This window comes from Loxodonta africana, chromosome 9, assembly GCF_030014295.1.
Source record: "Loxodonta africana isolate mLoxAfr1 chromosome 9, mLoxAfr1.hap2, whole genome shotgun sequence".
NCBI classification, from domain to species: domain Eukaryota; kingdom Metazoa; phylum Chordata; class Mammalia; order Proboscidea; family Elephantidae; genus Loxodonta; species Loxodonta africana.
In genome coordinates this window covers 83,981,988-83,998,763 of record NC_087350.1, presented here as the reverse complement: position 1 = coordinate 83,998,763, position 16,776 = coordinate 83,981,988, and the positions used below count along the sequence as shown (strand labels likewise).

General features: G+C 52.7%; 1 protein-coding gene across 1 annotated transcript; it reads right to left on the bottom strand.

The window, feature by feature from the left end:
- Positions 1–2,442: 2,442 nt before the first annotated feature.
- On the bottom strand, positions 2,443–13,888 carry NOL6 (nucleolar protein 6). The gene is made up of 26 exons (XM_023545195.2): positions 13,732–13,888; positions 12,428–12,634; positions 12,227–12,343; positions 11,036–11,215; positions 10,517–10,685; positions 10,220–10,354; positions 9,969–10,132; positions 9,764–9,884; positions 9,489–9,547; positions 9,308–9,409; positions 9,002–9,117; positions 8,662–8,839; positions 8,380–8,502; positions 8,090–8,238; positions 7,872–7,947; positions 7,485–7,625; positions 7,219–7,336; positions 6,968–7,122; positions 6,698–6,861; positions 6,141–6,293; positions 5,809–5,906; positions 4,931–5,055; positions 4,725–4,814; positions 4,173–4,367; positions 3,958–4,059; positions 2,443–3,737 (listed from the first exon to the last, which is right to left on the bottom strand). The coding sequence occupies exons 1-26, from the start codon at positions 13,768–13,770 to the stop codon at positions 3,588–3,590; spliced, it is 3,426 nt and encodes a 1,141-aa protein (XP_023400963.2). The 5' UTR covers positions 13,771–13,888; the 3' UTR covers positions 2,443–3,587.
- Positions 13,889–16,776: the final 2,888 nt, after the last annotated feature.

The window sequence follows — 16,776 nt, the reverse complement described above, 5'->3', positions numbered from 1 at the left end:
GATGCCACCTTCTCCTTCATCTCTCTGCAGTTGGGGGTTGAGTTGCCTGGCCTTTCCTGTGGAGGGTGGGGGTGACTCATGTGCCCTAGGCGTCCACTCCCCCTTATCAGCTCACCTCGGAATAATCTGTGACTCACAAAGCAAGTACAGGATGTTGTCGTGGGTGGAGGGGTACCTGCATGTGTATCAGGTGTAGGGGGCCCTGGTGGCACAGTGGTTAAGATCTCGGCTGCTCACCAAATTGTCAGCAGTTCAAATCCACCAGCCACTCCTTGGAAACCCTATGAGCCAGTTCTACTCTGTCCTATAGGGTCACTATGAGCCAGAAACTCACCAGCGATGGGTTATTTTTTTTATATATACAGGTGGCAGCCTAACCCAAACCTGACTTAATAGCTTAGGGACTGAGCACCACTCAAGGCTTTGTTGATAACATGCTGCAAGGACCTTAGACTTTGGGGTCCTGCTCTTGTTCTCCAAAGTAAGGAGCCAAGCAAAGGAAAATGGGGTTTTCACCTAAAAGGATACTGGTTTGGAGGGAGTTGTCAGATGCCACAGCCAAAAGAGAGGACCCTTTGAGAGTTTGTTGACTGTAACTACATAGAGAAGTTCGGAAGCCCAGACAGAACTGGGGAAACCGAGGGTCAAGAGGGGAAGGCTTTATTTAAAGCCACAGGAAAGGATTCAGGGTTCCTGCCTCCCACCTGAGAGCTTTTTTCTCCTGGCCTGCTCTCCAATAACTGCAGGTTTTCCCTTTTATAACAACCCGGAGCTGGAGGCGAAACGCACACACACAGACTAGTGCTCACAGACGTATGCACATCCCAACACACACAGAGGGGCCAAATCATGCCATATGTTGGATAAGATGCCCAGCCATATATGTCTGCCCACACAGGTAAATGCAGAGGCCCCCAGACACAGACACACCCATGTAGACATGCATTCTTGCTCACACATAAAGAGATCCCCCTAGGCTTCTCTCCTCCCCTCACCCTGAGGTAGGAACCCTCAGGGGGTTCCCTCCCCGTCCCCTGAAGCCCTGTGTACTGGGGCCCGAGTGGCCACACAGGAGTCATCCTGGGCTGGGGCGAAGGAGCCCTGGGCAGAGTCATCTCGGACCACGCCAACATCTTCACCTACTTCCCAGAGAAAACAGGTTGGAGCTGCAATGTGAGGGGTTGAAGTTAGAACCTAGGCTTTCTGGATTGATCCCAAAGCTCTTTAAGGGGCCTGGGAAAGAGGACTACCCTCTCCCCACACTCATCCCGACCCTCATCAAGCTGGTAGAGTGAGTTCAGGAAGGGATGGAGCAGCAACTCAGGTTTCTGAGTTTTTAACCCTCTTCTCTTGCCACACTGGGTGCTGGGTGCCTGACGATGCCATCACCATGCCCATTTCATAGGTGGGGAGATTGTATCCAGCAAGGGGAAGCAATTTGCACAGGGCAACATAGGGAGGTGGTAGCAGGGTCCAGGCTCATTCCTGTTTGGGGCTGGTGTCATCACCTGCTTCACAGTCCTGCCTGGGGTCAGATTCCACCCTAGCCACAGGGATAACTCAGAACCAGGTTTGTGAAAGGGCGTGAAGCTCTGGGCCTGCACCTGGCCTGGGGATGAAAGACAAGTGTTTAAAACCAGCCAGCAAGCCCTGTCCCTCCCCAGAACCGACACAAATGGAGGGACTGTGGAGAATAAGGGACCAAGAAAAATGGAGGTAGAAGAGCCAGACATCCTCGTGGGGCTCCATGAGGCTGGGGTTAGGTTTCCTTCACTGCAGACAAATCCTAGCATGATAGTGCCTGGAGTTCAAGAGTGTAGACCCTGGCTCACAAGCCAATTTCAACCCTGGGCTGTAGCTGTCCCATAACAATGACAGGTAGGGACTGGCATAGATTCATAAGGACTAACGGAGCTGAGACAAAATTAGAGACCAGAGTTCTGCTTTCTCATCCTGATGAGGAAGCTCAATAGCCAGAAATCGAAACCCCTCTACAAGGTGCCCTGTCTGCCACGGGGCCTGTATCCTTGTAGGAAAAATGAAGTTACCCAGAAGCACCTACTTCAGAGGGCAAGAATGATTATACGATCATATTTATATGTGAAATACGTACAAGAACCTATTCTACACTCAGTAAATGTAAACGTAAACCCTTTATTACCTCTCAGGCTTTATTTTTCACCATCACCCTCTACCTATTCTAGGCAGAATATGCAAGTTCTGAGTTCTTTTCCTTTAAGTCTTCTAGAGGCCTTCCCTGCGCTCCACCTGCCTAGGATAGAGGCCCTTTCCACACACACCTATATCCTGCTTGAGCAAACCACTGTACTGGGTGCCATGAAGGACACCAAGAAACCTATGTTCAAATACATTTCCCGCCTGCAAGGAGTTTAACATGTAAGAGACAAGGTTAAAACCACGTGAAAAAGACAGGCCAGGAACTTGGAGAAAATGAAGCAATTTAATTATAAATCAATGCTCAAGACAATAGAAGAGTTCGCACTGTCCGTAACTGCAAAGTGAACTGAACAGACAGTAATTGCTCTAATAGCTCACAGGAGGGAAGATCACTTCAGGCTGGGGGCGAGGGAAGGGTTGAAGGAGGCACTGTTTGAGCTGAGTCTGGAAAAACAGCCAGGATTAAGGGAGGCAGAGGAGCAGGGAGAGCCTGCCAGAAGTGGGGTGTGGACCAGGCTGATAGGAGGCAGCCCCCTCCCAGGCACTGGGAACTCCTGAGAGCAGGAAGGTCTCAGTCACCTCTGCAGCCCATGGCAGCTGGGAAGTGTGACGGCAAAGGGCAGGCAGTCAGGGGCAGACACACAGAGGTGCAGGGACTATGATGCTGAGAGGTCATGGCAGTGTCCACTGCTTTGTGCATCTCTCTCCTGGACTAGGGAACCCAAGTGGCCAAGAGCACCAGTTCCCCTCATCTAACCATCCCCTTCCTGTCCTCTGTTCTTTTCTGCCATCCCCACTCTGGGAAGCCAAGCAGCAGCACCCACACAGGACATTGTGCCCCTTCGGTATGGTCCATTGATACACACACTGCCCTCTTTCCACTGCTCACTGCAGGTGCTCTGTGACCCTCAGGAAGTGCCACCTCTTCTCCGGGCCCCATCTAAAGGCCTGATGCTGCAGTAAAGGGCACTTTGAGGTCTAAGCACACATCTGGCAGTGGGAAGAGAGCTGTCTCAGCCCCGGGCCCAGGGCTTCTGGAAGCAGCCTAACCCAGAAAAAAGCAGCAGCCTAGGAGAAGAAAATGGTCCAGGCCCAGAGCTGCAGGTGGCTAGATCTCCTGGATCCTGTTCTCTGAGATGGCTCCCACTCCTCTACTGGAGCTTCAGACTGCTGGGCCCAAGGGACTTCACAGACACCACGGCCACTGCCTCAGTGCTGGGGGAGACCCTTGAGGAATCAGACAGAAAGCTGGAGCAAGGCTTTTGTGGGGGACGATTCTGTGTGTTTAGGCCAGGAGGCCCTCCATGGAGGGTCCACATGCAATGAGGGTGAAGGTCACCCCATTGACATCTTGCTCCCAAGGTCTGAAGTCCTGCTATCCATCCACAGCTTGCACCTGGCACTGGGATTTACACAGCCCACCTCTCACTTCGGGCCTCCACGTTCTGCACCAGGCCTTCGCCCAGAATGGCAAAGTCCTCCAGGATTGCTTCCACATTGGGCACCATTACCAGCTCCCCACCTTGAGATACCACCATGCGCCCCTTTGTGCTGGAGGCCTGGAGGAATCAGAGAAGAAACATGGGTGGAGGTGTCACAAAGCCACACTCAGAGACCGACAAACCAGGGGCTGTGTGGGGTTGTGCAGACAGACACACACTAGCCCCCAGGCCTCGCAGCTGACACAAGGTCACTTATGGCACAGACCACCCAGACATGCAAGCCCACACAGAACCACATGTACACTCAGGAACACATGGTGGTCACCAGCCAGCGCACCTTGAAGGGCTGGGGCTGGAAGCTGGTGGGCTTCCAGAGGACACCAATCACCTGTCCACCATGCTGGTCATAGAAGAAGAGGGCCAGATCCCCAAAGGCCTCCTAAAGGAGCAGAACAGAGACAAGATTGCAAGTGGACACCTCAGCACCTCCTCCACGGCCCCAGCTCCTTCTAGAAGTCTTCTCTCCAGGTCACCCAGCCCTTTAAGACCTACCCTGAGCTGTGCCAGATAGAACTGAGGGGGGTCATAGCCCAGCACAGGCATTAAGAGTGAGGGCCGGGGCTCACTGAACAGGCCACGGCAGAAGGAAGCAGCTGGCGAGTCCACAGCCTGACGGTGCCGGGGGATGTGGCGGGGAGACAGGTGGATTAGCACATCGTATATGTCCAAGGGTGGCCGGAACACGGTCTGAGGAAGGGTGGGGAGGGGTCGGCAGTACTCACTTAGGGTTGGGAGCAGGACCACGAACCCCTCCACATGCTTCCCTCCATTCTCTTTGTTAACCACCCATCATGGGCCTACATGTGGGAACACTAAGACCAATGGAGGAAGCATCTGGTGCAAGCTTGGGTCCGGCAGAAGGGACACAAACATGAAGCCTGGATGGAACCAGGGCCCTAAGTTCTCCAGGCTCCACCATTGCCTTCTCTGGACAGTCACCAAAACAGGGGATGGGGCATCTGGGAAGGCCCCACTGAATTCTGGGTACCAGGATCAAAGGCAGAATCCTCAGAATACTGGAGTCACTCTTGGTCAGGGGCTTACCCTGATGTCCCCAGGCCCCCAGGGATCCATCAGCTGCTTCTCTAGGATGGGCAGGGCCTCAGCTGCCAGGACCATGAGCTGCTGTAGAATCTGTGGGTAGAGAAATACCAGACCAGACCTGACCACCGTTCTCTCTTAGCACAGGCTGGGCCTGCTTTTTTTCTGGAGGAGGAAACCACACATTTAAGGGTAGGGATGGGTTGAACCTGGGCTGAAGGTCCATCCTGTGTCCACAGAGAGCTCTTGCGGTCCTGGGGGGTGATGATGACCATGACAGGGAGTTGTGCCCGAGCTGCCAGGAAGCTACTGTGGATCTCTACCTGCTCCTCCACTGAGGACAAGGAGGGATCCCAGGTCAGCCTGCCCCTCCCCCAGACACCCTCTGCTCCCCCAGGTCCTCCTACTGTAGGCCCAGCAACTGCCCATCAGTGGGGTTTTCCAAAGCCCCTACCCCAAGTAGCTTTGGGAATACTCCATTTGCCTCAAAGAGGGGGGCATTAATCTCCCAGCCTCAGCCCAGAAGCAGAATTTTCCACAGCCTGGCACACCCATTCTGGTTTCCGGGACCGCACAAGCTGAGGCCTGTCCCTAACCCCCTCTCCCTTGTGCCCCACACACCTGGGGAATTAGGAAGTTGACACCTTGCTCTCTGCTGGCACAAAGAGCTCCTCATATTACAACTGGAAATCGTCATCCCCAATCCCCAAGGGGTCTGGGCATCTATTCTAATCCAGGCCCTTCCCTGTTCCCTGCCACAAGACTTCTCACCTGGTGTTCAGGGTCCCCACTCTGCTATTCTCTCCCTCCATGCCCGAAGTGTAGCTTACTTACCACCCACAGTCCACTTTGCTTCTGACCATTATGTGGACAAAACATGTCTTTACATACAGCCCTAGAGCTCCCTAAAGCCTTAACCTGGGGCTCTTCTTCCTGACAACTCTCCACCCCAAGGGCCAGGCTTAGATATCAGAGACAGAAGAGGCAGAGAAAACCTAAGACTGGCAGGGAAAACTCTCGCCTGTCCCATTGTGCAGTCTGCAAAGGGTGGTTCTTCTGGCAGTCTCACCCCAGGCCTACCACTCACCAGTGAGCTCACTGTTGAGGTTGACAATGAGGGGGCTGTTCTTCCAATCAAAGGTTGAAACCAGATAGAGGAACCGAAGGAAGCCAACCTGGGGGGAGCTGAGAGCAGGGCATAAGCAGAGCCTGGAGCCCAGCTCACCCTTCGTCTTCTCCCATCAGTCACAACCTGAGAAGCCCAGACCCCTTGGCATGGACTGGGAGAGGAACGTCTTAGAACCTCTTCTACCACTTGCTTCCACTACCCTCCCCCATCTAAACTGGGGGTGCAGCATAAAGGATGAAGGCTGTCCCCAAGGGGAGCTTCCCTGCTGAGGAAAGGATAGAGGAAATCACCTGGGTGGGAAGAAGGGTTCAGGCTGTAGGAAAAGGGCAGCGGCCACCAGGTCCAGGCTTTCGTTGGAGAACCCCTCACCTAGAAGCTGGGCGCGCACCCACCGCTTGGCCAGCCGAGCCACACCTGAGAAGGCTGGGTGCTGCTGTTGGAGTCTAGGGGGAAAACGGGATAGTGACAATGAGACCCAGACACCCAGAGCCCAGGGAAAGTGTCTCAACCCCAGTGCCACCATTCATTCAACCCTTACCCAGTGTCGGCTCCTGTGCTGATTAATGCTTTACATGCATAATCTCACGTTCTCCTAGCAAATGCCCTAAAAGATCGGGCCTATCGTTATTCTCATTTTACAAATGAAGAAAATAACGTCCCAAGGAGAATGTGACCAAAGGGACGCAGCCAGGAAGGGGTGAGTCAGGACTCCAGACCTTGTCTAACTCCAGGACATACATCCCTGACCATAACACCGTCTGGTCTCCCAGAGGAACAGGCAGCCAAGAGAGCAGAATGGGGGCCAGAAGGGCGTCCAGACAGGGAGACCCTGTGCAGGTGGCCATACCCATGCAAGGCGCTGGTAAGTAGGGGCAGCTGCTTCGTGTCCCTCTCAAGGCGGAGGGAGGCAGGCGTGTCCCTCAGTGAGATCATCCCCTCGGGGCTCCGCATCTCCCTCAGGATCTGGGGCTCCCGCTGATAGGCCACACGCACCCGGAACACGAATCCATCCTGTCAGGTGGGGTATGGGGATGGGAAGTAAATGTCAGCCTGGACCCCGGGGGCGCTCTGCCATCCCTGTGCTCCCCAGGGCATCCCTGCCTCGGACCACGCTAACCTTGAGGACGTCAGTGTGTGTGGCCGTGGTACGGCACTGCAGCCCATGCTGTTGCATCAGTATCTCTGCCAGACGCAGCTGGAAGGCAGCTCGGACCCGCCGCACAGCCTCAGCATCCTGCGGCCACTGACCACTGCCCTCCAGGTGACATACCACTGGAGGAGAGGGGCAAGAGACCTGTCTCTGACTGCAGTCTGAGGTGAGCGCTGCCCTTCTCACTGACTCCCACACCCTCCCAAGAGCCCCCTCACCAGTCATGGGCTCCACATAGGCTGGGCAGGGCTTGTCAGGCCGGGGCACCAGCGAGGCTCGCTCTCGCAGACGCTGATAGAAGGAGTAGGCTGGCCAGACGGGGGTTGGGGGGAACACCTGTGAAAGAAGGGGGGCTGAGGAAGGTGTCTGGGTCTGCGGGGGAGTGCCCAGAGTCAAGAGTTGGAGGGCGGGGGGACACTAGATGGCTAGAGCAGAGCTGTGGGTCACCAACCAGAGAGGGCTCCCTTCTCCCCTCACACCTTACCTCTGTGTAGCGTAGCACCGGGTGAATTCCCTGAACAGCGGACACTGTCAGCGGGAGGCCCTCCAGCCCCCACAGCAGGCGGCTGAGGTCGTCGTAGCAACGCACTGCAGCTGCCAGGGCCTCCTCACCTGTGCTGGAGGTCTGAGGGGGAGAAGACAGTCAGGAAGCCAGGACCATACAGAACCCTAGCACCACCAGGGAGTTTGCCATGGCTCAGCTGAAGAGCCAGAGCCCCCTCTACTGGACACTCCAGGAGGTGCAGCCTGGCCTGGAACAGCAGAGGTGCCCGCTGAGGTGGTGAGGGCTCTCTCCCCCGACTAATCCCACCCTATCTACAATCTACAATAGTCAACAACTGCTAGCCTGACCCCATCCCAGGGCTCTTACCTCCTTCAGGCCTTGGATAAGTGCATCCAGGAAGCCCCCCACATAGTGGACACAGGTATCTGGGATGTCTGCATGGCTGGAGAAGGGCACAGACAGTGAGGGCATGGGGAACTGTGACCCAGCAGATGAGCTCCTCACCCCCAAGAGCCTGGGCCAGACCCTAGTAAAAGGCTCCCCAGCCTATGACTGCCTCCTGGCATTCAGGTGTTAACACTCACAGTGCCAGGAGGTGGGTGACCACCTGCTGGGGAATAAGGCGCTTCTGGGCCATAGAGGCTGCCTCCCAGACCACAGCTTCCCGAATGGTTCCATCTTGGAAACGCCGGAGCTCCGAGCGGGATCCCCAGAACTGGCGGAAATCAGCAGCCTGAGGAGAGGCAAGGAAGAAGGGCTCTGTCAGAACTTTCCCTGACAAGCCTCAATTCAGGTGGCATGAACACCACCCACCCACTCCCTTCACTGCACTTGCTGGGCTCCCCAGGGTCAAATCACCACCAGCGTTCCTCACCTCAGGCTGGTCGGCCTCTGGACCCATCTCGAGGACACTGGTCAGCCCCTCAGGCCGGAGGAGCAATCCCAGGGTCAGGGCCCCGGTGTCTCTGTGCTTCGGTGGATCCTGACTGATATCCCACTGTAGGATATAGAGAGGCTGAGCCCAAGCCAAGAGTCCCCCAGCCTGGCCTCCTCCCACATTCTTTTCCAGCTAGAGGGATGGCATGTCACTTGTGTCCCCTGAGCCCTGGATTCAGCTCCATTCTCCCACACACTCCCCCAATGTGCACCACCTCACCTCTGGGACAGGAGGCCGAGAGTGGGCCAGCAGGTGCAGCCGGGACCCCAGGCCCTGCTCCAGGAGGGTAGTTAGTGGGCCCAAAGCAGCTGTAACATAGTCCCCACCATGGTCTTGCAGCTCGGGCCACAGCTTCAGCCGGTGACATGCTGCCTGCAGACGACTCAGTGGGCGGAGACTAGAGGTACAGAGAAAGACAAAGAGGAAGAATCAGGGTCTGCTGGCACCAAGTCCCACTCACTCCCAGGAAGGCCTGAGCACCTGCCCGAAGACCTTGCCCAGGCACTGTAGCCCCAGGGAAACAGGACTCGCCTAGACACTCTGTCACCCCTAAACTCACTGCAAGATGTGGTCAAAAGCCCGGATCATGGGTTTGGGAGTCATCAACAGGAGCTGGAACCCGTCATCAGCTTTGCTGTCCAGCAACGCCATGGACAGCCGTGCCTCATGTTGCACCTGGGGCCACAGGGTCAGGAGGGAACTCAGATGTGAAACTGGTACCACTGTACCTCCTTATCGACCTGAGGGCTCAGGCTAGGAAACATGCCTGCCCTGAGCTCTTTGAAGAGGTTCTGGTACTAGCAGAAAGGACAGAGTCTGGGGCTGGGCCACCTGGGAAAACCCAGGAACGGGGGCCCTTTGGTACCTGGTGGTAAGTGGAGGCAGTGACATCAGCACAGAGGTTGAGATAGCCTGAGGAGTCCAGGAAGACAACAGGGAAGGCCTGGTGGAAGTCAGCCAGGGCGGGCTGGGGGCAGGGGGAGTGAAACCAATCAGGGTTGGGGCCTTAGCTTCAGGTCCCCTCACCCAGACCCGACCCAACTCACCAAAGAAGGATCTGAGCTGAGACATAAACTGATCCCATTGACTGTCAGATCTGTGGTAGCTGGAGTGAACCAGAGAAGGTGGGTATGTCAGGGGTGCCCCTTCTTGGGGACACAGCCCTAAGGACCTTCCCTCAGCCCTGGTGCCTGCAACTGCCTATCTCTGGAATTCAGTTTGCTCATCTGTCTGATGGCAAGGAGCAGACTGATCCCTGCTGGGATGAGAAGAATCCCAAGAGGAGTGAAACTGTTGGCCTTTCCCAGTCTAGCTGCCTCACCCAGAAACTGCAAGACGCTTCTTAGGACCTGGTAGCCGCTCATGGTGGTATGGATCTTGCGTGTGGACACAAGGAATGTAACCAGCATGGAGATCAGGAACCCACTGAACCCCCCGAGGCCCTGAAAGAGACGGAGGGAGAGGCTTGAGCTCAGAGCCAGCCCACCACTGAGCACGGCAGTGAGGCTGGGCCACCCCCAACGCACCTTGTCCAGCTCACGCTGCCGCAGCCAGACCTTCAGAAGAGCCACACCATCCTTCAGTCCTGGAGACAAGCCCAGTACAGCTGACAGCAGCTGTACATGGGACTCCAGGGCTGTGTCCTGTAGGACCCACGTATTGTAGTGAGGCGTGGGGGGCTCTGAGCTCCCTGTGGGAACAAGGGCAAGACATGAGGTAAGAAGTCCCCAAGATACCCCTTCTCTCCAGCTCTACCTTGACACCAATGCCCATTCACCATCTCCTGGAGGACTCTGCCCTCGGTACCAGGCAGAGCGCACATTGTTCTTGGTCGGCAGCAGGCGGCACGGACGGAAGAAGTCAGGCGGGGGGCATGGATGCAGACGCACAGTGACCAGGTGCTCATCTTTCCCTGAGCAGAGACAGGGGGCACTGAGATCCTGTGGCCACCTGGAGCGAGGGGGGCTCCCACAACTCCCACCCCAAACTTGAGGCCCCTGTGCTTGAGGGGCCTATGCCTCCCCACTTGGACTTGTCACCCATACTATGCCCTAGCCCTGTGTGTGCTTCCTACCCTGTGGCCGCAGCAGCAATGAGGGTTTCAAGTGGCAGCCACCGCTGTAGGAGAAGCGAACACTGCCAAAGAGGGGGTCCTGAGCCAGGTGGTGAGCCAAGTGGGCCAGGTAGAGGGCGCGTTTGCGGAAGTAGCGCTGGTTCAGCCCATCCTTGTCCTGTAGGATCTCCTGGAGGAGCCAGAAGAGCAAAGAGATGACTGTGAGGTGTTGCAGGCCTTGAGGGCAAAAACAAAGCCAAGGTGAGAGCCCAGCCTGGCAACCCCAGGCCAGAATGCCTGATCCAGGGCTAACAACAATCTACCCAGTTCTGAGATGAGGAAGGCGAAGTACCAAAGAGGCAGCAATTAGCCTAAAGGCACAGCTAAACTGCCCTCAGAATGACTGCAGTGGTCTGCTCTTTTGATTTAGAATTCAGATTTCAACACCCTGACAAGTGGAAGGTGAGAAAGACGGAGGGCCCTAGGGATTTGTAGGTGGCAAAGTGTCAGCTCTCTCCAGCCCCAACCCATGGACCTCACCCTGGGCATGGTCAGTGCCACATCCACATTGATGTCTGGTCGGATGCAGGTGCCCAGAAGGTAGCTGCCCACAACCATGACCTGGACTGGAGGCAGGAAGCGAAAGCGGCCTTTCACAGTAAAAGGCACTTGGTGGAGGGGGACTCGAACCCCAGCTGGGAGCCACGTCTGGTCTATCAGCTGTGGGGACAGAGATAGTGACAAGTATATATTCATTTGCCTTCCCCAAAACATGCTTTTCCATTTCACTTAATGGCAACTGCACACTAGTTGCTCAAACCAAAGACATTTAAATCGCCTTGACACGTCTGTTAAAAATGCCCGTTTCTACCTCCAAAATGTATCCAGAGACTGACCACTTCTCCACTCTCCACCCTAGTCTGAACGACTACCATTTTTTAGTGAATCACTACACAATAGGTTCCTAACTAGTCTCCCCGATTTCACCTTTGTCCCTTTCCATCCTAGTTTCAGCATAACAGCCTGAGTGAACCTTTTAAACCCAGGGTAGATCACATCACTCCTTTCCAAAAAACCTCTGCAGTGGTTCCCCATTTCATTCGGAGCAGTGGACAAAGTCCTGATTTTGGTATCTAAAGCTCTGCATGACATGTCCCTTTCCCCTACTGCCTTTCTGAACACATCTCCTTCTAGCTCCCCCTCATTCACTGCAAAGAATGGTCCAGGTTCCTGACTTTGAGCCTTTGTGTGCTGGTTATTTACCCTTCCTGGAATGTTTTTCCTCCCTGACTCACCTCCCTCAAACATTCACACAATTGTCACTTCAAAAGCCTACCCTGACCACCCTATTTAGAATTGCAAACCACTCCCACTCCCTGATACTCTCAATTTCCTTACCTTCCCATATTTCTGTCTTTTCCCAAGAGAGTATTTACCACCTTTTAATGCTACCATAACTTGTCATGCTTATTATCTATGCCTATCCCCCTAACACTAGAATATAGTATGTTTTATTCACTGATGTATCTTAAAGACATAATACTGCCAGGCACTTAAGTCCCTCTTGAATGAATAAATATGTGAATGACCACACTCCAGGCTGAGCCTTCTCGCAGTGAGAATGGGTTCCCTATCATCCATCCCCTCCAGAGAATAACATGGCCCCTCTCGGAGATGCCCCCACTGAGGACTTCTTCTGGGCTTCCCAATCCCTTGGGCCACTCACTTTACCTCTATCTCAGGAATTGAGGGCACCTTCAGGATCCGCTGGTTGATCTCTCTTAGGAAGGCATCAATGCGCTTCTTCTTCTTCTCTGACAGCCTCACTTCCTTTAGTAGCTCCTCTAACTATAAGTGGAAAAGGGGTAAGTGCAACAGCCTCAGGGTCCCAGGCCAATCCCCCCAACCCAAACCTCAGCCACCCAGCAGTACTTGTAAACGAAGCAGGCTGGAATGGAACAGGCTCTCGGTCTCCCGAAGGCGATTCAGCTCCTCATTGGTGGGCTCCTTGTACAGTTCTGCCCGGCTGAGCTTCACTGGCTGCAAGAGGCCCTCCACTGGAGACCCAGCCAATGTGCGTTTCTTTGAGGACACTTTCTTCCCTTCCTCCCCTGTGCCTTCCAGAGTTGGCTCCATCACCTGTGGCCAGTGAGAGGAAGAAACGAGTGTGAGGTCATAGGTGTCTAACACCTGTTGCATTAAGTGCTACCATGATAGGATGTGGGTAAAGGCTTCATCTCCTCCTGGTTCCTCTTTTGAATAGGAGTCAGATTCCGTAAAACTCAGGATAATCATTACTTGGAAGCCCTAGACTGAAAACTCCTTGAAGTGAGGGCTCTCTGTTTACCTCACAGCACAAGCAGAGTTCTGCCTGGAGTTCGTAGGGGTAGCTGACTGGGCTTTGCCCTAAGCTCTGCCCAAGCCCCCCTGTATTTCCAAGTGCCACGCACGGAAGAACTTCCTCTTCTGCTGGGTTGGGCCTGGGTCTTCTCAGATGCCCTCTTCACTCTTGCTTCTATCCATATCCTGCCAGGTTTTATCTCCCCTAGCAAGACCTAACTGTATCAGTACCCATTAAGTACTCGGTAATGCAAGGAATTAGAACCTACTGGGCCCAGGAGTGTAAACTCACATGTCATTCAATCCCCACAATAATCCTAGCAGAAAACAGGCACTTAAGGGAAGTCTTGTGACTCACTCAAGGTTTCACAATTGGTATACACTGTACTGTACTGTGAGCAGACTTCAAACCCAGGTGTGTGAGATTCCAAACCTTTTCGCCTGTAGCCCTGGGCCCGCCCCCTCCACAGTCCCACACCGGAGAGGGGGTTATTGGAACGCTCCGGGAACCCCACCATGTGCCTTTCACTAGAGCAGGGGTCACAGAACTGAGCACGAGAGGAATATCCCGCCCAACGTCAAGAAAAAGGACCCGGGCAGGGAAATAGTGCAAACCTCGGGGCTCTTCACCTCCAAGATACAGGATTGAAAAACGAAGCAGAAGCTCAGTAGGCATCAGTGCTTCTACCCAAATACTGTCAGGCTCCACCTCCCCTAATAAGCCTTGGCTGTATCAGTGCCCGGGCTTGGAAACATCGGGGAAACGGGACTACTCCAGAGAAGTCTGTCCTCGTGTCCCTCGCCGGCGGACTGTCAGGTTCCGGTATCTACAGCCAGTCCTGCAGCCAGGGTGGGCGTCACATTTAGGTTCCCTTCCTTCCAGCTGGCTCACTCACCTCCGGGTCCCCAGCCGCTCCGGGAGGTGCCGGACCCATCACTCCAGGTCCCGCTCCCGCTCTTCGGATTCAGGTTCGTTCTACACGGCGCAGCTTTCCACGTGGGCGGAAGTGGTGAGTTCCAGAACTCAATGAGAGTCCTGCTCCTCAGGACTCCGCCCAGCTCCAGAGCCATTGGACTGGAGCTCGCCATTGGTTCGTCACTCTTCAGGACCGCCCATTGGGGGAAGGACCAGACGAGGTCTACGATTTACGGCCTCTTCGCGACTCTAGGCCGGAAGCCGGCTGGTAGCTTCGATGTAGCTTCCTTTTCCTCACTTCCTTCGCTTGGATCAAGAAGGGAAGGGCGGAGCTAGCTTTGGCCCTGTGGAGGGGGAGGGTGTTTGTTTATTTATACCGACGATTAACATTTCCTATTATGTGCCAGGCCAAAGTTCAAGTCGCTGGTGACCAAGACATACTGGAAAGTTTCATTCTAATAAGGGTGGGGGGAAGAAAGACAATGAACGTATGCTAGAGTATCTTCGGGTAGTGGTTAAGTGCTGAAAATAAGAAGCTGGGTAAGGGGCTAGAAGACGTCGGAAGGTGGAGAATCTTTTAGGCAGGTGGTCATTAAGCGTTCTGAGCTGATTTTTAAAGAGACATCTGAATGCAGTTGAGAAGACTCTGGAGAAGAGTGTCCCAGGGAATTCCTAATATTTCTTCAGCCTGTCCCTTCCTCCATCACCACTGTCACTATCTGTATCTTTGGATCGTACCTCGTCTCTCACCTGCGTAGGCAGTCTCCTCCAGGTTCTCCTTGACTTCAAGAACCCCACCCAGCCCCCGGTCCTCAAAGGAAGTCATTAAAAGGTTTTAATCAGGGGAGAGACACGATCTAATTTCTATTTTAGAGACCACTGTCCGTGTTTTCAGTCTGTGGATTGAAAGAAAGCAAGGATGGAAGCTGGAAGATCAGTTAGGAAGCTATTATTATAATCCTGATAAGACAGTTTATGAAGGTGGTTGACAATGGACATGAGGAGAGGTGGGATTGTTTCTTCCAAAGACGTTTGAAGGTTGAATCAACAGAGCTTGGTGATTGGCTGGATATGGAGAAGTAAGGTATAGGGTAATGTTAAGGATTACTACTTGAACAGTTGCCTCATATGTAGGTGGATCATGGTGCCATTCTTTGAGATAAGGGACTCTAAAGAAGCAACAGGATTTGGGATGAAGATGATACATTCAGTTTTGGATCTGTGTGAGGTGCCAGTAATTCTTTGCCCTATATCTTCTCCCTCTTCCCGGTTTCAGTAAATTGTATCATCACTAGCCTAGTTGTCATATGAGTCCTGGCTCAGGTTGGGGGTGGGAGTGATCTATGATTCCTCCCTTTTTCCTCATCCATTACATCTTACCAATTACCAAATCTTTTCAGTCCTAACCTCCAAAATACAGCTTGAATTTATTTACTCTTCTCTATCATTACTGGCATGTTTAGTTCAAATCACATCATCTTGTGCCTAGGTTATTGTAATAGCTTTTTCCAGTTTTTTATCATTAAAAATTTCAAACCTGCAGAAACAGTGGAAGGACGACATAATGACCACCCACGTACCCTTCACTTAGATTCATTATGTATTAATGTTTTGTCAAATTTGTTTTATCTTTCTCCTCATATTTACATACTATCATTTTACAGAACTATTTGAGAATCAGTTGCAAATATCCCTAAATATTTGGCCATGTACCTACTAAGAACAAGGACTGTCCTTTACATAATCATAGTATAATTGTAAAATTCAGGAAATTTAATCTTGATATACTATTTAAGGAGCCCTGGTGATGCAGTACTTAAGAGCTACAGCTGCTAACCAAGAGGTCATCAGCAGTTCAAATCCACCAGCCACTCCTTGGAACCCCTATGGGGCAGTTCTCCTGTGTTCCTTAGAGTCGCTATGAGTGGAAACCAACTTGATGGCACCTAACAACAACAGTATACTATCGAAGTCTATATTCAAAATTTGTCAGTTATCCCAATAATATCCTTTATACAACAGCAATTTTTTTTCCTGATGCAGGATCATGGATCAGATTTAGTTGTTGCTGGGAGCCAGGCTGCAAGGGCGGCCCCTCTGCACCCACTGCCCCCAGCATAAACATCAAAGAATCCCTGAAAAGTCAGGAGGAGCCAGGCTGCAAGGGCAGCCTCTCTGCACCCACTGCCCCCAGCATAAACATTGAAGAATTCCTGAAAAGTCAGGAAGAGCCAGGCTGCAAGGGCGGCCCCTCTGCACCCACTGCCCCTAGCATAAACATCGAAGAATTCCTGAAAAGTCAGGAATATCTCTGTCATCTGTGTTATGTTTCTATTTCATTTTCAGCCTGTGTATAGCAGAATGTATAAGCATAAAATTCCATTATAGATTTAGGGACCTTTGGACGGGGGGCGTCCTACTCATAATCCCCCGGCAAGTTGTCATGTCTCCATGTCTCTGGAACAGTTCTTAATCCCTCCCATTTTTGGTCTATTATGATGTTGACATTTTTGAAGAATATAGGACAGTTTTGTGCAATCACTTTTCTCTTTGTTTTTTTTATTGAAGTTCAATATATGTATATAAAGATTCACATATCTTAAGTGTAAGCTTGTATATTCACAAATCAAATGTATGCATGCAACCAACCTCCAGAAAGAACATTTCCACACCTTTAGAAGCACCTCTCATCACTAACCCCCAACAGTACCACTATCCTGATTTCTTACAGCATCAGTTGGTTCATGCAATAGCTTTTAAAGGAACTCCCTACTCCACATTTGTCCTTCTTCAATCCATTTTCCACACATCTGCCAGAATGAGTCTTCTGAAACTGAAATTGTATTATGCCACTCCCTTTTAAAAATTCAGTGGTTCATAATTGAACTTAGAACAAATACAATCTTCTACAAGACCGTGATCAGTATGGCCCCTCACCCACTGTCCCATGCTTTCCCTTGCTCCTCTACCCTTGCTCATGAAGCTCCAGCAACATCAGTCTTCTTTCAGTTCCTTGGTTGCATCA